The following is a 22,653-nucleotide window of genomic DNA, read 5'->3' as shown; positions in this document are numbered from 1 at the left end:
TCTATGATATCCGTAAAAGCAAACTTCAAAAATTCGTTTTTTGTGTAAATTCGGGCAGAACGTTCGTCGAACATTTATGGTCTACAATGGCATAATACCGCTGTTCAGACTTAGTGGTATTACCAATTGAAGATGAAATAACCACTTCGTTAGACTTTGAAAAAATTATTAATGATTAAGATACTTCTAAATCATGAGATAAAATTGTAAATTTTTTAGTTTGTTAATATTTATTTTTTTTTTTGTTATTTTAAGTTTCATATATTTTAATATATGAAGTATATGTTTTGTGTAATGTTTACATAATGTACTATGATTTATTTTATACAGAAATTGTTAAAAGAAGTCATAATGATAATGAAAGTTTGTGTGTATGGGTGGAAGCGAAAAAATATATAGTATATCAATTCTATCCTGAAATTCATAAATATGCTACTGTATATAAATATATTTTACATTAAAAATGTTAAGACTATATTATAGGAATAGTATATAAATGATAAAAACCTGTACTATTGCTTATTTTTTTACGTATATGAAGAACTAAATAGTATATTCTTAGTTTACTTAGTGCTCTTATAATTATTGGTAAAAATAAATGATAAGTTTTCGGGATTTTCTCTTATAACATTTCATATATCTGTTTTCAGGGCTGGATTTGTTATTTTTTCCATCTATACATAATATTATTCTAAAGTAAATACATACATGATACTTTTTTCGTATGTAATAATACATTCACTCCTGAAATATAACCTGTGGTAGCTTTCCCCTCTTGCTATTATAGCATACATCATCACTACTTTTAATAACATTTACAGTACGGATATAATATACTACTCGAATTAGAATGTGTGTTATATTCTGAATTCTGAGGTTTGATACGGAGTATTGATACTAAAATTAAAAAGTAAAATAATAGTGTTAATATTTTGTTGCCAACTTCTCAAACTGTTTTGCTCGGTATTGCTTGTAATTTAAACATACTGTATATGTGTTAATACAGCAACTATCTGTTTTACTTCATCTGATATTTTGAATATAACGAGTAAATATTTTTACTGTGAATTGTTAAAGATATTACAACACACCAAACTTCTGATAACATCCTTATTATAAAATTAATTATTAGATCAGGTCACAGTAGAATATTTCACAAACAAATTATCAAAATCATTGCGTTGATCACTTGTTTGTATACTTACTTACGAGTATAACTGTACTATGACCAGTGCCGTATTTAGTAATTTGCGATCCAGGGCCAAAAAAAAAAAAAAATTGGTGCCCCTCTAAGGGGCCTATCCACGGAAAATATAGGAGATAGATCCTCATGAACTTTTAAATATTCTAAAATCAATGCTATTTTTGTGTAGTAGGCATGCCACTGCACGCCACACACGATAACACAATACGTCGTATATATTATAAATAACTTACGTTTATTGACATTTCCACAAAAAATTTGGAAACTGATATTAGGTATATTCAGTGACGCAACCAGAAATTTTAATGCCCGTGGCTAAATAATTCAATAGGTCCTTAGTTTTACAAATTTGGAAAAAGGAGTTATGATGAATTGCCTACAAAAAATAACCACCTACAAAATTCTGCTCTTTAAAGTTACAAATGATTAAAAACATGTTTAGTGTAATATTATTTTTATAATTTTAAAAGCTTTACATTGAAAACTAAAGTGCAAATAAAATTATAATTTTCAATTTGTTTTTTAATCCCTTCAGCTTCATTTCGTTCATCTAACTTCGAGTTGTAAAGTATACATTTTGTTAAAACTTTTTGAATTTCAACAAATCTAATTTTAAGCGCAAAAACTGCATCATAACGACCAACTATATATATAACCAGTGCTCGGGACTTACAGTACTTAAAATCATTAAAATAAGCGCTTAAAAACATAATTATAAGCAATAAAATAAGCATTTAAAAATTTTAAAATCAAGCAAAAGTATTTATTAAAAAAAAAAAAAAAAACTATAAAATTCTAACTAAAAAATCAAATAAAATAAAAATAAATCTTCACTTTCAAGACTTTAAGGATTTCATGGATTTTCTAAGTGATTTTTCTGAAAAATAAAATGTAAACTGTTTTTTCTGTTTTTGATCATTTTGACGTTTGACTTAGTTCTATTTTCAGCGTTGGAATATCTTTGTTAACTCTACAACAATGCTTTGGGCGGTGACAAATTACGTGACAACGTAGATAAGAAGATATATTTTTATTTTTAATTCTATCAAAAACGACTTTGCTGGAGAAAAATATAAAAACATTAAAAAAAACAGGTCAAATAAGCAAAAATAATCAGAAAAACTGGTAATAAGCATTTTTTTTGAAAAAAATGCTGAAAAAAAGCAAAAAAAAAGGCACTTTCAAATTTCATAATTGTACGTGTTATAACTTGATATATCCTTCGATAGCACTCTGCTACATTTAAGTCAATCCATATAAATAAACAAATGCTTTAATTCCCGAGCCTTGTACATAACTATAATGGTGATTTGTTTTTGAATTTGCTATAATTATTCTTGATGGGCCCTCTAGAATCGTGGCCCGTGGCCCATTGCCCGTCATGCCACTTTATCGGTACGCCACTGGGTATATTAATAATATTCTAGATTGCTGATAGCTATATTGCTATAAATACATTAATAATATACATTAATAAATTAAATGAATTAACATTAATTTATAATACTGTTATTAAAATCAAAAAAGTAATAATTTCAAAATAATTTTATAAGTTCCTTAATTCACAAGTAAGCAAATTTCCGATCACAAAATTTTGGCGCCCCCAAAAAACTGGCGCCTGGGGCAGTGGTAGCCAGTCAGTTGTGCCCCTCCCCCTTAAATGCGGCCCTGATTATGGTGATAATACATCCATGATTGACACTGAATATTCATCGAATAAAAATTAATAGTAATCCATATTACTATTATACAATATTATTTTCAATTATGGAATACCGGTTGAATTTAGATTACGGGCATATGTTTCGCTGCCTCCGTTTGACGTATGTAATATCTATTAAGTATCTGTACATCGTTATTTGCATAAAAAATGTTCTTAAAGATTATTGATTATAAAACATAATAAGTGAACAACAATTATTATCAAATATAAAAATCCAATGAGAAAAAAGCTTACTAAGTTATATAATAATAAGTTTGGAAACAATTGGTATGTGGTTTGGACAAATGTGATGTCAAACAATGGCGTTTGACACGTCATCATAATCACCTAAAATAATAATTAAATTTTCTATTGTTGTCAGTCCATGAGAATCGAGAATATATAAAATGTTGCTGATGTTTTTCTCCAGGCTTCAGGCCACAGTAGTTTTATTTGCCAGTGAACAAAAGAACAATTTGTACGCACACATGACGAGAAATAAGTAAAATAAAAATATAAGAAAAATATTTACACAAAAATCGAAGAGATAATATACGCATATAGTTTCGCTATAAAATAATGTAGTACTGATTACTGTATACGAGTTTTAAAATAATATTTTTTAATCGCCAATTTTGATACATATGATTTCAAAACCATATGAAAGAAGGAAAGATATTTTATTTGCTTAAGAAAAACTTAAAATTATATTCTTGTATACTTCAAGTTAGCATACAAAATAACAATAAAAAATAATATGAAATTAAAACTTTATGACAACGGTATCATGTAAATACATTAATTAGTAAATACATAATTATCACTGTTTGTTATCGATTATCGCAAATAACGAAGGCATACTTTCGTACGTAGTATATCTGATTGCGTGTGTCTATTTAAATTGAAAAATGTGCAGTTTTGTACGTTTTATAAAATAATAAATAGAAAAATGTAATCTCCATAAACTATTAAATCACGATTTGAAAACCGAATATAAAGAGAACATATTTTGAAAACACCAAAGGATTGAGAAAAATGTCAAAGGGGGCTAAATTTAGAAAGGTCATGGGTCATAACAAATCTAAGCATAACTATAATATAAATACAGGGTGATTATTTTATAATTAGCAAAGCAATAAATGTTAAAACTTAAAATTATAAAAATTTTTTTTTTAAAAATGAAACATTATTTGGGTTACCTTTGAAATTTATATTTTTTTAAAATTTATTTTTTTTCATATTTCGGATAAAATTTCTATATTTGTACAATCAATAATCTTATAAATTATTTATTTTTGGTCGATTAAAAGATGAATACAAATCGACATATTAAAAATGTTGTTGTTTTAGTTTTGTTTACATTAAACTGCATTTAAGAAAACATTTTCTAAAAATAAGGTACAAAATTATTTAAACTTACAAAAATATTGTTTGGCTAACAATTAAATGATCATCCTGTATTTATACATTTATATAATATATAGCCTCATGGTTTCCTTGCACGAGCATTGGGCTGCAGTAGCAATAGTTTGATAAAGGGTGCGGTTAAAAGGGCGTGTGTTGCGGATAAAGGAATAATATACCTATATAGTTGAAGAGAATACTTAAAGAACGGCCTTATATTGTTAAAAAGGTCAGCCTTTATACTGAGTAGTATCAGTGTCGTTAATTATAAATATATAACACGCGTAGATTCACCTACTTGCTCACTGCGACCATAACAATAATAATAATAATAATAATTTAACGGGGTAGGTAAACCGTATACGTGTCGATAGAAGGACCTTGCACTGAAAAATGCAATGGACCTTGTCCTATATAACATTATCACACGACAAATGCTGGCGCAAAGCAATGCGTTCTCTTTTCCTTACATATGCGAACATTGCGTTTTTCCGTCGCTCATAAATTAAATGACGATTCCGACCTTATTATTTTCTTCTTTTTCAGACACAGTCAACCTAACATACGACCTAATCACTAACACCATCATCTCTTTCGTATGTATACAGCAATCAATCGGTGCATATACATAGAAATTATGAAAATACATAATAATACTTCGTGTCCGGTTTAGAGGAAATCACATACGTGAGGCTGATTTAGTTAAATACGGAACGAGGGTACTAAACACAAATACATAACCGTATGCAAATTATAATGAAATAGAACAGTAGGTGGTAAATTTTAACAGATTTAAATAATTTTTAATTTATATGATTATACATATAATTGTATACTAATAAGTTATTACATTATTCCTACAAGTTAGAGCTATGGAATTAATAACCTAGTATCGGTGTAAAATAGTTAGACCTACATTATAAAATTACTATTGTACATATGCACCGTCGTTGATAGGTTATTATTTTTAATTATCACCCGAAAACAAAGAGAATCAATAGAAAATTATTTTTTCTTTTTATTCGCTGGAAATTACACACAACCCACAAAAGTTATATAACAAGAAAAATATTTGAATTATTCAATGTAAAATGTACGATAATAATAACAAGTAGATAGCCGTAAAATAGCAGCATATTACGTCGAACAGCGTAAATAAGTACTTATGTTTTTTTTCTTCTTTTGGTTGTACACTGATAAAGAATAAGTAATTTTAATAGAATAAAAAAACAATTTGTACCTAGAAGATCGTTGGTTAAGACTGACCTCGTTTTCTTTAATGCGACCTGCGTAACAATATCGACTATCGAGTTATGTTTTAATCATAGATTTAAAGCGACTAGACATGAAAATTAATTCATAAATTATATTACTATAATAACCGATTTGAAAAACAAAAAAAATTAAAGAATTATTGATTTTTCTATTTAACAATAATAAAAAATGTATTAAGTTGTTATTAGTAGTAGTTATTTAGTTGGCTTCATGTAAAAACTATGCGAAACTTAGCCATTCTGAGGAAAAAAAAACATTATGAGTCCATGGATTAACTTTCAAATATTGGCAAAGATTATTAATGAATTTTTTTTTTCTTCGAATTCCTTAGTAGGTAACTTGATCAAAAATACTCATATAAAATGGAAATTTGATTTAAATGAAATCGGTAGAATACAGTATTAAAGAATTCAATTATTTAGTAATTACAATAACATATAATCAGTTTTGTTTGAAAATATAATGTTTTGGATCTTGTTAATTTATTTAATAACAACACAATAATCCAGTGATGTCCAACCTTTTTTCCTCGCCGGCTACTTTGATAAACACTTATCTTAGAGCGGGCCACCCCAATTATAAAAGTAAGTAAGATTAATATCAATATTAATCTAGTATTATTTTATTACACATAGTAGGTATACAATAAACATGTATATGGAATTTGTTTTCAAATATTTTATTGACTACTGAAAATATTATAGATTGAGATACACATTAATTTGATCAGTACGCTCTTTTAAGTGCACGGATTATATTATGAAATTTCTATTTGAAAATGTTCTAAAATAAATAAATAAATTTAAAAAAAAATGGTAATTTATAATAATTTTACTTTATTTTTTTTTTTTGATATTTTGTTTTATTTAAATAAAAAAAAAAACTGTAACGGGCTACATTAAATACCTTTGCGTTGGGCACTAATGCAGTAATCAGTGCCACAATACACCGGTGTGTTACACATGTCAAACATACAGGCCCAGCAGACACAGCATATAATAGGGCCAAAAGTTAAAAATTTAAAAATATGTAGAAAGAAAGAAAATAAAACAATTTTTTAACAATAATTAATAACGGAGATTGAACAGTAATTGATCGATTTTGTTTGTACACATTATCAGTGGCGGCTTGAACTTCTTTTTCTTGATTAACATTTAATATTTTTATACCACTCACCCTAAAAAAAAAATGTTCATTACCCTCCAAAAGGTGAATTTATAGATTTTTAGTGAATAAAAAATGGGTATTTAATTGGTATATACATTAAATATGTAACTCTGTATCAGCCATAAACCAATAATTAATTATATCATAATTATATGACAAATCAACCCACCCATAAATATTTCTGTGAAACACGTGATTCAGATGTATCTACCTCCTTCGAGTCATCACTGCACATTTTCCTACATCGACATCTCTTTTGCGGCTTATATAATCGAAATTTAAAATATAGTTTGGTTTCAATTGAATAAAGGTAAGATTTCTCTTCAACATTCAGACACGGAGAGGGGGGGATTAATTTTATTTACACACAAGTCCAAATTAGTGTAGTTGCGACACTAATATTAAAATAATTGATTATTTTATCAATAGCAATATTATTATAATTGTATAAACGGTAATGATAAGCAAATACATTTCAAGGCAATGGTTAAATAATAAAAACTATAATATTTTATTTTATGAACAGGCTTGATGACTTATTATTATCTCTTAGTGTTGGTATTAATATAAACATTGGATGCATTGACATACAACGCTACAAATGGAATTAAAGTAAATATATGTTTAATACTCAAACCATGTTTTTCACACTTCGAATCACTAAACAACAAGTTATATAAATGTAAACAATTATTTTAAAATTTTTTTAATAATTCTACTGGATAACAACTATTTAATTTACATATATACACACTGAAAATGATTTCAAATAAATGTTTGAAAAGGATTCTCGTATAAAAATTAATAAAAAAATAGCCAAAACAATACCTCGCATTCAAGAAGAGTCAGAACTCGAGTGTCATACATTTTAATGATCTAACCTATTTTCTCGATACTTCCATTGTGATGAAAAATACAATAATTCGATAAAATATCTATCAGTATTGAATTAAGTTTCGACCTCGTGTTTTTAAAAAGCTTATATATGCGTGTAAATAATAACGGACAGTTGTGGTGAAATCTAAATCATACATGATTACATAAATACAATGAACTGTTATTTAAATTAAAACCTATAATTTATTCGAATTAATTTCGGTTAAAACGTGTATAATGATTTCTTAGTGTTCGAGAGTAATTCGACTTCTAATTTATTGAGAGGAACATTGTACCAGGACTTTTTTTGTTAATTTATCATATTAGCTTATTAAATATGTATACAATATAATATATAATATATATATTAGGCTAGACGGGAAAAGACACAAAGAAATATTTAAGACTTAAGTCGTCCTTGAGCGCATGTATATATAATATAGTGGAAACGATTTCGAAAATCATTTTATTACAAGCATTTGATATTTCATATAGATATTAAATACAAGCTACAAGATATAATGGTACAGGTACGAGTAAATATACATATAATGAAATCCTATTGTCTTCGTCGCATATATACTTATGTTTCACTCGAGTTTCTCGACCAAACGATAATGATAATTGATAAATCAGTCACCAACGATCACTCTTTGTGTGGATATTATAGAGCAACAATGAGCAATCGTTGCAGTTGAATCAGAACGAATCAGTGTAGACCGACAATATACAATATGATATTCGAATTACAAATGCTCATTGGCCAGTAAAACAAATTAAATTAAAGTATACATGAACAAGCATTACGATTTAGTGTTTGGTAAAGACGTATTGATTAGGTTAGACATTTTTACCTTTGACCTATCTTTTACACAAAGTCAATAGTTGCTGTATGGGAATATATTCACCATCCGCATTTTTTTTTTGCAACTTGCCAGAGGAGCTGAGACAATAAAATTAAATGAACGGATTCGTTGATGTACTCATATATATATTTATATATATGACATTTATTATTGAAAATGTGATGGTATTATTGACTATATACAAGGGTAAAACATTTGTATTTCTAAACGCATTTTGAAAATTATCCTGGTCGGAAAGTATGTCGCTACATAGGATAGTTGATTGTTCCGCCAGCAAAATATACATACTGTATTAAAGAAATAATAAGACATTTTATAGTTTACATGGATTTTATTACTATCTTTATCGTTATTTTGTTCCAATTCATAAAAATGTTATTAACAAATATAACAGTTGCAATTGCATCTTTCATTAGAAATTGTATGTATTAAATACTTGTAATAATTATTTATTTTTATATACTTTAGAAGCGAATCACAGTTATGATTCGAGAATAAGGGATTTTCAATATCAAAATATTATTATTTGGGTGGTAATTATTTAAATGTATATAAAAATATATTATATATACAATAAAACAAACGCTAGAAGTTTAAAAAAATACTCTATATTTGAATTAAATTATGAATTAATCATATACATAAAATATAAATATATATATTTTACATGTACGAATATAAGTTCACATACTTCTTAAAATATGAAAACCTACTTTAAAATAAAAAGTTAGTGTGTCTCTGGAATACATTTGTAAATATTTACGAATACTTTTCGCATGAAATCAAGATTCAAAAATATGTATAGGTCCCTTGACATATTATACACAAACATATTTATTCTCTAGAAAGCTTGAGTTTATACATACATTTCGTGTACTTTTCGGTTGTTCAGTTATATTTTTAAACTATAATATAAAATACTGCGACATAAAATGGAAACAATGATGGTCGTTCTGAATAAAATAATAATGAACATTTACGAGAGCATAATAGTACTGAGATATACGGCATAAAATTGTATTTTCACGTATAAAACCATGGACAATAACCATAGCGCTGGGTGTAAGCTCATAATCGTAAGATTTTTTTTCTTTCAAAAATTACTTAGGAAAGTCACTTAGGACATTTCTCGGAGAGTAGAACTGGTTCTTCTCTCGATCAGATAATTTTGATAATACTTCAGAAAAATACTATATGGAAAAATTGCTTATAGCAGCGTCGAGTTATCCTACAGACAAAGTAATAAGGTGATTGGAGCGCAAATTTATTGGGGCGGCAAATTTTCTGCACTTAAGAAAAAAAAATGTATTTATAAAATTATATTATAATTTATGAATATTAGCCATTAGGTTATTAACTCAGTGAATACTGAAGTGGTTTCGGTGAACGCGATCAATTAGAATTGTTATTGTTAGCGAATCTATGTTTTTTCCAGAAACTGTTTATTTAGATATACCTAATCATAGCTATACATTATGGTGATACATTCTAGCTATGCAAATATTTACGATAAATTCAAATTTTTGATCAACATAGACAAGAAGTCAATTGATACCGATGATATTATCCAAGGAGCCAAAAAACTACAACAGTTTTATGAAACGGACATTGATGAAAACACATTTACATAAGAATGGATACATTTCAAAAACTTATATGCAAAATGAAACAGAAAAAAAACAAAATCAAAGTTTATTTACACTTTTTAGAAATCAGAATTTAAAAAAACTATTTCTGAATGTTAGCATCGCTTTAAGAATATACTCCTGTATGGCGGTTACTAATTGTTTGACAGAAATATCGTTTTTGTGTCTCAAAAGAACTAAAACTTATTTAAGATCTACTATTGACGAAAATCGGTTAAATACTTAGTTTGGCTCTCCTGAGCATTGAATCGGAATTAGTGTCGAAAATTGACATTCAAGACCTAATCAATACATTCGCTAACCTCAAAAGCCGAACGAAAATGATTTAATATTTGACTATTAAATTTAAAATAATAAAGAATAATTTAATTAACAATATACTTCTGTATGTATTTTGTTTTAAAAAAAGTTTAAAATGAAACGGTGGCAAATTGCTTAATCCGCAACTGGCTTCTAGCAACCATATTTCTATACAAACTGTTGTGTACATTCGCAGAAACGTGCAGTATAATATTTTACATTATCTTGTTATTATTGTGTAGACGCGCATTGTTTTGAAATTGTACGAAAAATTGAAGAAAAAGTTCTTACAGAAATGTAAGATTACTTACTTAAAAAGTTATAACCCTCCGTGAAACTTAAAATGAGATATTTATCTGTGAATCACCACCGCTATTAATTATTTCATGTTGATCCACACTTTATAACACAAGCGCTCGCAGAAGCTATCTGCTATAGGCGCAACTAGGGAAATGAGCCAGGGGTGGATTACTCCCAAAATATTGTTATAGTCCTCAAAGAATAAAAATAATAAATCTCAGAATTTTGTGTTTGAGATTGACATAAATTTTAATCATCCATCAATATAAAATCAATACACAAAATAATTATTAAGTTAGACAACTTTTATTATTCAGTGTCAAACAGTGGCGTAGCCAGGATTTTTAAATGGGGGGGGGGCTAACCACTTTTTTTAGATAAGTAAGGTAAGAGAGGATATGAGAATTTACCCTTAACCCCCTCACCATCTACCACCAAGTTTTTAAACGTAATTCAAGCATTTTAGTATGGTTTTAAAAATATTTGTTAATATATAATTTATAATAATAATAATAATTTTGGTTTCAGTGTTTAGTCACTTGCTCCACTCTGACAGCTGCATTCTCTTAGGCGAATTTCTGGCAAATTCAGTTATTATTTTACTTTCATCGAATTGAAAGAGTCTCAATTCAGTCTGTTTTCCGACATGGTGCTTCTTAAAAAAATTTTTAAGCGATTAAGTGCTGAAAACGTTCTTTCCGGAGTGAAAGAGGTAACTGGTAACGTGGCGAATAATTGTAAAAGTATTTTAATTTTAGGTCGAAGGTTGGTGCGATGAGAGAGTGAATCAAGAGCAGAATTCGGTTTTGGAATAGTATTTTGACTCCATTGTTGCCCCCATATGAACAGGTCAGCTCTGATTGTAGATGAGGTATCATCATGGAGATCTTGGACATTTATTTTAGCAGCTTTTATAATATTTTTATCGTCATACATATTTAAATTGGCCGGAATAAGTCCTTCAAGTAGCATAACATCAATAAGCCTTTGATTAAAATGAGCATTGATTCTATTAAATAGTCAAGATACATTATACATATAAACACGGCCCATGGGGAAGGCTATAGCCCCCTTAGCCCCCCCCCCTTGGCTATGCCACTGGTGTCAAATGTCTTTTGCTTTACTTAGGAATATCCAAAATCAAAATTTGTTTCATAAAATCATACTTTTTCATCTTCTCATTAAAAATTGAACTGCACCTATGAGTAGTAACAAATTTTGTCTGTATGTAACTTAGTAAATAGAGATGTAACCCAGATGATTTGAGTTATAGCCTCCCCAAAACGAGCTGCATTCGAATTGGTTCCCAGCATTCCAGGTAACACACATCCAAATAGGTTCTCAATATTCCAGGTAAGCAGCACATAGGTACCTATCCGAACCTATTCCCAATTACAATCTAATAATATTTTATATATTTTTTTCTCATCTTGTCCACTCTATCGACGCTATACCATTACTGCCTATTACATATTCGTTTCTTATTTTATCTTCTCTTGTCACTCTACTCATCTATCTAAGCATTCTCATTGTCATTCTCATTTTCACACTCATACTCTGTTTAATTCACCTGTCAACACTCCAAACATAAAAAGAAATGGACAAATTAAAAACAAATATATATATATATATAATTAAAAATAAAAATTTTATGACAAAAGCCACAACTTTTAATCATACCAGCATATTTTGTAAACACTTGAAATCTATATAAAATGAGAAATAACATTGAAAATTCTTTAACCCGACAACTCGGATATACCCTTTGTAACAACCCGGGAACCAATTAGGACGTTTCTGATACTATTCGGAAACACTAGTACCTACTAGCTTTAGTTGCGCTTATACTATTTGTTAGAATTTATCAGTTAGAAAATAACAGGAATAATGTTAGAAATGAAATGGATGTTTATTTTTGACTAAAATATAATAATAAAAATGCTGAAAAATTTGTTTTAGAATTAATTGTTTTAAAATCATATAAAGTATATGTATATATTGTACCTAATTACTCATTATAATAAACTGATAATAATATGCAAATATAATTTTATACAGAGTTTATAAGGCAAATATTATTAAATACAAATAAAAACCTACAATATACTGCAGTGATTATTTAAATTTCATTTAATTTTTTCACTTTTCCTATCTTTAATTATAATAATTTAAAATTTAATAATTTATAAAATATGAAATAAATGTGAAGTTCAAATTAAATAGTTTTGCAATAACAACAACATAAAAAGTTTTTGATATAATTTGGGCACTTGAAAAAATCAAAAGGGTCAGCTGTAATTGTACACATTATGATTTAAATATTTGTACACATTTTTTAATCCGAGTACAATTATTTTACTACAAATGGACTAATAATTACGTTATGGACCATTTTATATTCACAGTAATACTGTGGAAGGAGGTACATAATTACAAGCAAATAGTAATAAAATATACAACAAATATTCGTTATTAATTATAAAGTTAAAAGTTTACTACGAAAACAAATAAATAAATTTCTTTATAGTTCATTTAAAAAAATAAATAATTTTGGTGGTGAGTACAAGTTTAATGAAACTTTGATGAAATATTGATCAAAAGTTATAATTTATAGGTTATCCTTACCAAATTAAATTGTCAAATACAGGATCTTCAAACAGTGTATAAACAGTTAATGTATGAAACTGACATGCGTTCACTTAGCATCGTTGTTTGACTCACTTTCTTCTTTATAATATTAAACATGGATACTTTACATAAATAAGTTTGAAGTATACTAAAACCAAGTGCATTATTGAAATGGCTATTAAATTCCAACGTAAATAGAAGAAAGTTTGTAAACAAATAAGACAGTTACACAAAAAAAAAAAATTAAACCGGAAGCATTTTAACTAAGAAATACGAATATTAATATGTTATTTCATTTTTTCGTTTACATTTTATAACGTATTCTAGTAAAATTGTTGTTAAAATTAATAATAATAATAGTATCTTTTATAGCAAACTATGAAGGAAAATATCGAAGTTTAAGTTTTTTTAAATGTATTTTTAAATCATTATTAGTATTTATCATTCACAATTCTAATTGAATTACATTATTATAGGCCATTAATTATGAATCAATAATATAAACCAGGAGCCTCTAACCTTTTTTATGGCGTACCAAATCTGAGATATGCTTTGGAAGTGCGTAAAATACAAGACCTACCTAATTATATAATTGATTTAAATTCTCTTATGTATAAATTTAACATATTGTGTCCTTACAAAATTATATTCAACTTTAAGAAAATTTTGTCGGGGAAAGAACTAGTTCCAGAATGATAATAAAAATATTTTTAGTGCTTATATACGAGGTATCAAGGCCGTATCTAGAAATTTTTTTCGGGAGAGGTCAAAAACATGTATATTATAATTTTATTGAATTTAGATAAAAATAAGACAGAAAAAGATTTAATCATCTTTTATTAAAATGAATATCATATTTTCATATGATATTATGATATAAAATTAAAAGCAGTCAATGACTAACTAGAGCTTAAGTCATTTTTGACTGAAAATATTTATGTTGGTATTAAAAATAAATATTTTAAACATTCGTAAAATATTGAAGAAATTTCGGTGGGGGTCCAGACACCCTGGACCCTCCCTAGATATGGTCTTGCGAGGTATACATCTACATATATCTACGGATTTATGACTAAAAAAAAAAAAAAACACGTAATAAATTAATATTTATTAATATGATTGAATTGCCAGGAAAAGTATATAGGTAAAAAGTGTAACCATATATATAAGATCATCAAATATAAAAAGATGAATTTTGGTTAAAAATCGTCGATTAATATATGAAGCCAAATTAAAATATAGTACATTCAACTATGCATAATGTTGATTTGTGTTTCAATATAATTGACGCAATAATGACGAAGTGATCGAAAAACGTAATATATATATAATCTACCCAATAAATATAAAAAAAAACGAGAGGCGACCACCGAGTACTCAAGTACTTTTTATATGTTGTATGCGACGAAGATTTATGGACCCCAAGCGTTTACATATAGCCCTGGAACGAGGAAATCAACCTTGCCCCAGGTTATGGACGTTCAACGTGTTCGATTTCCCTTTGCACGAAAAAACACAAAGAACCATGAAGAGTGTACATTGTACATACATAAAATCAGTCGTTGACAGACTTTGCTTCATATAACCCTTGTCACCCTTGTCGTTACCATTAAATGCTATTTCATCTACTCTTTTTCAATAATGTTGCATACAATGTAAGGAAATAAACGTGATAAAAATTATACCGTATTTCACGTTATACATAAGATATTTTTTTATTATTTTGTTTATAGTATACGTATATTTTTGTGTACGGACAACTGACTAGTTGTCCCGAAATATAATATACGTATTGCACGAGTAAGGTAATCTTGGGTGATCAATTTTTGTAGGAGAAAAACATTCACTGTAGGATATATTATATAATCAATATGTAAATTGTACAAATCTGTGACACAGTTTATTAAAATAAAAATGGAAACAGACAAAACATAACGCGTTGACGTGGGTATATGGTATTATATTTATATATATACTAAAGACAAATACATTAAAATAGTTTTAAATAACTTAAAAATTATTTGGAGAAAAAAATATAAAACATTGGGAGACTAAACTGAAGTTACTCTGTCTCGGAACAATGTAACTTATATATTTATAAGTTGTACGGTGGATATTGGTGGTATCGAAATGTATCATTAACTGCATTAAAAACATTTAAGAATTATTATAAACGGAAACAAAAGGAAATCTTTGAAATGTTTATTCAAATATCGTGAAGTCTATAAGAATACCGCAGGTGTAAATAGACTCAACCAACGATAAATACGCTAGAGTACGCCGATCATGTATTTTAGGGTTTGTTGAGCGAGCGGTAACCGGCCGATCATTCGGCGTCAGACGAAGTCATGCCAGACATCTTTTCTTGGTTTTTGCTATCATCTTCGTTCTGGGAGTTCTGAAACAGGCGATTCATGACTTCAGCCAGTCGTCGGGTCTGCGCCGTGTTATCTTTTATGATCTTTTCCATCCGGGCAAATTGCCGATCCTGCGCAGCCAATGCATCCTTCTGCAACCCCACCAATCGTTCAAGGATTTGTTCGAGCACGTCGGGTTGCTGCACGTTCCTGCGGTAAGATGACGATCCGACACCGCCATTACTGCTAGCACCGTTGCTATTGCCGCTGGTGGTCGAGCATACAGCCAGCGGGTCCATTTTGAAACGCTTGGACACTTGTCCCGAACTGTTGACCACATAACAGTGGTCGTCGTTCTGCGCGTCCATGTCGTCCAATTCGTCCATCGTGTCAGAGTAATTCAAATGGTTTTGGATACTGCTATCCGTGACGCTATTTGCCGTGTCCGCATCTAACATGTCCTCGCCAACAACCACCGTCTGTGTATACGTGACCGCGTTCGCGTACTTTTTTTTTCTCTTCAGTATGTCGTGCAATGCTTCAAAATATGGCGGCGGTTTTTTAGGAGCCGATGTGTTCGGGTCAGTCGAGCTGATCAGGTAGTTCCGGTATGACTTCTCTAGATTTCGCCATTTTTGGTGGCATTTTATGCCACCTTCGTTCACAGAGTCCGCGATTCGATAACCTTTCGACATCAATTCTTCGCATATCCGCTTCCACACCCGAATTTTGACAGTACATTGATCATTAAACATGTCTTGGTATTTTTTTGAAGCCACTAGCGCTAACATTTCTCTTGTAGCTTCAATATCCTTTTGACAAGGTGTTCTCATACTCCACAAAAGTTGGTCTGCTTCTGTAATACACACATACGTAGATACACAATATTATATTTTCATTTATTTTTATCCATCGAAAATTAAATAACCAATTTTATTTTTATGTGCATTTCAATGTATAAAAATATAATATTTATACTTATAAGCCTTTTTCATAATGTTCTACAAATATCCATTTCATAACGCAATTGAAGGACTTGCTGCAACAACCAGATAAATCCACTTTTTTCAAAACTCACATTTTTGCGGAAATGTATAAAGGAAATTTTACTTGAAAATCAGACTCAACAACCAGTTAAATATGATGAAAAGTGAAAATGTTATTGAAATAGTTAAGAAATGGATTTATCTTGTTTTATTATTCTCTGCAACAACCATATAAATCCCGATAGTTTTTTTTAAACTAAATTTGCATTGTCCTGGACAATTTCAAAAAGTGGATTTATCTGGTTGTTGCAGTAAGACCTTCAGTTGTTGTTCAAAATGAATATAAAAAATATTGGATGGACATATTTTCGATTAAATAATCTTTTTTACCCAAGCTCAAAAAAGTGATTTGGTTTTCACTCAAATAAATATTATACATCGTAAACCATTATAGTTACCAGAATATTTTTATATTTTTTTATTGAACATTTTATTAAATCGGTAAAGATATATACCTAAGTGTAAAATATAGAATTCAATAATAATATAAATATGTAAATAAAATATGTGTTACACAAATTATTTGTAAAAGTTATGGTACGTGTATTTGATAAATTCGTAACATGTGAGCTAATCAGATTTTTATTGAATAATTTTAAATTGATTTATTTTTAGACGCTTCAAAACTGAGTATTATAAAATATTCGTCCTATTAATTTTAATATATATTTCAGTTTGGATTTCATCTTTTGGATATTATGATCATTAATAAATCTGGAATTTATTTTATAAGTTTCAATGCTGAATGCGTTTTATTGTTTTTTTTTTTTTTTTTTGTTTTTACATTACTTGTATCATATAAAATTGTAGACAGTAGAAGGTGCAATAGTATTTAATTAAAGACGAATAACTATTTTTTGGGCGAAAATTAAATCGCTCTTTTTTAATTATAAGTAAAAAAGGTAATATGGGTATAACTATGTATACCCAAAATATTCAAGGAAAAATTGTCTTAGCTCGTGAGAAGACAAATACATTGTAATTGAATATATTTTAAGAAAAGCGTTTAAGTCGCATCGTATACAATTTTCTAATTAAAAAAAAAAAAAAATAATAATATATAAACAATTAAAAATTATAATTTTTATTTATTATTTAAATTGTAATTATTGTTAATTCTCATATTATCTTTGTTATGTTCACTAAATTTAGTAGTAATTGTTAAATTAAATACTTATACTGGTAGCTAAATTGAGAAGAAATATATTTATTCAGATTATTGTTTTAAATGTTTTTACATAAAAACCTATTATCAAACCTAAAGATAAAAATAAAAAACAATTTAAAATACCTTTTGAATATGTAAAAGTTTAATATTTAACATAAATTAGGTAACTTCTAAATTGTAAGTATTATATTTTACAGATATATATTTATTTTTATAAGATGTATGGTCTACTTTAATTTATATCATGATTTTATAATAAACGAACAATGTTGATGTTGAATTTAGTTTAGTATAGTTTGATTTGAATTTTACAATAAATCATAGATTTAACAAAATATGCAAAACAGTTTATTATTATTAATTAATTAAAAAAATTAAAAACACAATTTATTGAGCATTAACTTAGGTTAGTGACGATCAGATTTATATACAATAAATGACAATTACGTATAATAAATGAAATGATAAAATGTTTAGAATAATCATAATTAGCGTAATATAATGTGAATGAAACTCGTAACACTAACACTTGAAAATATTGCCCATTTTTTTTTATAAACTAATTGTCAATCTAAATACATGTTAAATTTACACTTGAAAAAGTTAAAACGATGTCATTCCTCAAAATACAACTATGGAACCGGTATTCACATTTTTCATAAAAGTATTTCGTTGAATACTGTTTATAATAATAGCATCGTGTATTGATATCCCAAACCTTCAAATAACCATTAAAAACAGATTTATGATGGCAAATAAAGGAACAAAGGAGAGTAGATAGAGAATCCTTAAAAACTCATACTTACTTCACATAAAATTTTTAAAAAATTACATTACAAAACGGTTAGATATTAATTTACAAATTAATAATATATACCTGTCACAACTTGAACGATTGATTTTAAATCACGTTCGGGTGAATCTTTGGGAGATCCAGGGGGCGAAACGTACCCGAAACCAAATACTTCCAGTATATCTTCCGTGTTAGGAACTGCAATACACTTTCCACCTAAAAATATTTTTAGTACAATTTTCTTCAAAGTTTTGTGTACAAATATATGTTAATAATAATCGAAAAACTTCTAAGTGGTACAATTCTATACACGATTACAAGTCTTTATTTTTTAATGATACTCACTTGCATTGTCCAATACGATAAGATCACCATTTTCATTTACCACCGGTTGTTTTTGGTCATCAACTGCTATACTGTGATTATCGGGATTAATCCACTGAAACTTTTCTGTCTTTATTGTAGTCATGGATATTCGATTTATTTAACTAACTTAACATATACTTTATACAATTTACCTGTCAAATTATAAACGTGAACAGTTAAATATAATAGGTAAATATAAATAAAACGTAGTTAAGTACTTTTGTTGAAATTCATAAAATATGTGGATATGATGCATAATGTACAGATAAATTAATAATAATTTTAATTATTTAATAATTTTAACATTTGTCAAGAACTTAATCATCAAATAATTCAGACGCCCAATATAATATTATGTTTTCTATAAATTCAAGATAGATAAAAAACAAATTATATTATTATATTATTAATATTAATTTTATAAATTCAATATAAATTGAAGATTATTTTTATGTTATAGTCTAATAACATTATAATACAGTTAAGTTAACAAAATGCTGAAACACAAAGTGCATTAAGAAGATATATAACGAGTTATTCTATCATGTTTTCAATCGACAAAGGCACTTATATAAAAAAATATAAAATAAAAACTGAAGAAAATATAGAATACATACAACCAAAACATTATCATTACAAATTTTAAAAATATATTAGATTATACAGTAAGGATTCAATTTCTAAAAACCCTATTAAGACAATAACAAAAGATTGGCCCTGTTTCAAGGCACTAAAGCATAACAATTTTTCAAAGCAGTTTCTGTTCAAATTTTTTTTAGTTATATTTTTGTATTTTTTTTTTTTTATAAAAAAAAATCGGGTTATCAGATAAATACAATATGGTATGTATGATATGTTATCATAAGACAAATTAATAATTATTATATTGTATGATTTGCTACAGCTAATAATATAGTACAATTATGATTCGGAAAATACTACACACTGATACTGATATTTACTTTCTCCTTTTATGACAAAAATAATTTATATCTTTCTCATAGATAAGTCACTTTTTTATGTTAATAGTAGAGCTCGGATGTTAATGACCAAAATTTCATAAAAATATGCATTATAAAATATCACAATATGCAATTATATGCAATAAAATGTATTAAATATACCTATTTTCAACAAATATATGCAAAAAAAAGTTAATATTAATTCAAATAATGTATATACTCATTTGAATGTGTATTTAAAATTGCTGTATTACAAAAAAACACAACTAATAAATACGAAAAAAAATATTAATTAATATTTGATCTATTAAAGTTAAATTGTACACAGGTTAAGCATTTTAAGTATCAAGATAACACTGTACAACAATAATTTTGCTGATATTTTCAAACTTGAAGGACCTTCGACGATCCGACAAGAAGATTTTGTAGACTGAAAATAACACTATTAACGGTAATGATTGATAATTTGTAATAATATGGAAAATTTTTAATATTATACTTATAATTTATAAAATATATCCTACTTAACCTAGAATTAATTGATATATGCTCAAAAATGTCAAATATGCAAAATAAGTTTGCATATTTGCAATCGAGATTTCATGAATTGAATTTATATCATATTAGGGTATAATTCTTGTTGCGCGAAAAATATGCCAAGTCATAAACATCCAAGCTCTAGTTATTAGTAACCCATAAGTTGTTTGATGACAAAGTGACCACTAAAAACATTATTCAGAAAATAATCACCTAAAAACATTTATAATATATGTTCGATCTTGCGTATTTCAGAGTAATAATTAGACCACGGATTATATGCAGTGAACATACTCTATTATACGCATGCAAATATGCATCGTAAAATATAAAAATATGCAAAGACTATGTTAAAATATGCGCTAAAAATTAAATTTAAAAAAAATACGGAAAAATTATGACGATGAAATGTATTATAATAAATAATTATTATATTACATTTATGTATATTTATTTAGAACTATTTTTCTCGTAGCAGTATATCACTAAATGATGCTCCAAGTGATCCATAGTAAAACTATGGCGTTTGTCATCCAAAATAAATTCAAATGCAGAAAATTACTATTCAACATCACAGGACAGTATTTAAATGTAAAAGCCATGTTACTCGTTATTGTGTCGGAAAGTACAATACTTGTGCCATTAATGTATGCATCGATCATACTTAGCGAATCATTAGCAGGCTTTTTGTTCAGTAATCGAGTAATATTTGTTTTGATTTTTTCTGAAATCACTTCAGGCAGTCCAGCTGCTGTTGAAAATAATTCCTCCATAACTTTTAACGAATTATGTTGCAGCAAATTTCTTGCTCATAGACTTGTAGTTAGTTTTGGTATTTTAGAAAAATGTGTATAAATCAGATTTAAATCGTGTTATATTAACAGGGTTTCAAATGCTTCCTTGGTATCACGGATTGGTAATGCGTCAGAACTTTTTAATTGGTTCGTTACCAATTAGGCTAATAAGAAGAAAAAAATAGACTAGACTAAAGTATTTCTAGTCTAAAGACTAGACTCCATATATTATTTATACATAACGATGACAGTAGAAACTCGTCCGGTCAATTAGTTCAGTTGATATGGGCTATATATATATACATATATATATATATATATAAAATTAAAAAAATATAATATATGTAGTATGTGTTTTAACACATTTAATCAGTGTGTTTCTTGTTGAAAAATAATAATAATATGCCATTTACATCATCAATCAGTGAGATATGAATACTTAGTAAAGAAGGGCGATTATATGCAATTGCATATGCAGATATACAAATGCATATAATACGCGGTCTAGTGATATTTTTAATATCATAATAATAATAATGATATTTTTTTTGTATATGGTAGAATATACTGATTATCAGGGTTCGTAAGTTCATACTCTAAAAAATGCCTAAATAAACATGCATTTATGCACTTAAAATTGGCAAATGAAATGATGATATACGCTTTGAAATATGCCTTAAAAAGTTAAAAAAATATGCATTTATATGTACGAAATATCCAAAACTATGCACTTGAAAAATGCTTACTTAAAAAAATCATAAATACTCGTAATTTTTGAAAGAACATGAATTATCCAATTATTTTTTTATAGCTATATTTTATTTTTACGTCACAATTTAAAAAATAGATTTTAAATACTATTTAATCCTATTCTTAAGCCTTCATGAACTGCGTATAATGTACGTCTCTGTCAGTAATTAATTTTAGATCTGAAACTTTTGAAACAAATTTATTCATTAAATGTACGAGATAAAAAAAAAAAAGATAATACAATATCTATTTTTCATTTAGATTTTTGATAGATTCTAATAGAATGTTGTATAATATATCCAATAAAATAGAAATATGCATAAATATGCCAAATATATAAAAACATGCCAAATATGCAAAAACATGCCAAATATGCAAAAACATGCAAAATAAAATTTCACATATTTAACCGTGGTACCTTGAAATGGATTTCTGTGTCATTTAGTATTAAATACAACTTTGCAAGATTGATATGCAAAAGCATGAACTTACGAGCCCTGCTGATTATAGTT

General features: G+C 27.5%; 1 protein-coding gene across 3 annotated transcripts in view; it reads right to left on the bottom strand.

Annotated features, from left to right (window-relative positions):
- Positions 1-15,242: 15,242 nt before the first annotated feature.
- The window catches only part of LOC112687023, a 39,214-nt gene continuing 31,803 nt past the window's right edge, over positions 15,243-22,653 (bottom strand). For all 3 annotated transcript variants that reach the window (XM_025559541.1, XM_025559542.1, XM_025559543.1), the window contains 3 exons: positions 19,078-19,250; positions 18,817-18,948; positions 15,243-16,581 (listed from right to left, as the gene is read on the bottom strand). In XM_025559541.1, the coding sequence (XP_025415326.1) occupies positions 15,695-16,581; positions 18,817-18,948; positions 19,078-19,201 (1,143 nt within the window). In that variant the 5' untranslated portion in view covers positions 19,202-19,250 and the 3' untranslated portion in view covers positions 15,243-15,694. The remainder of the gene's footprint in view (positions 16,582-18,816; positions 18,949-19,077; positions 19,251-22,653) is intronic.

Source organism: Sipha flava, unplaced genomic scaffold, assembly GCF_003268045.1.
Source record: "Sipha flava isolate LNK unplaced genomic scaffold, YSA_version1 32_pilon_pilon, whole genome shotgun sequence".
Classification (NCBI taxonomy): domain Eukaryota; kingdom Metazoa; phylum Arthropoda; class Insecta; order Hemiptera; family Aphididae; genus Sipha; species Sipha flava.
The sequence above is the reverse complement of the archived record's forward strand: the minus strand, read 5'-3'. Positions and strand labels throughout refer to the sequence as shown.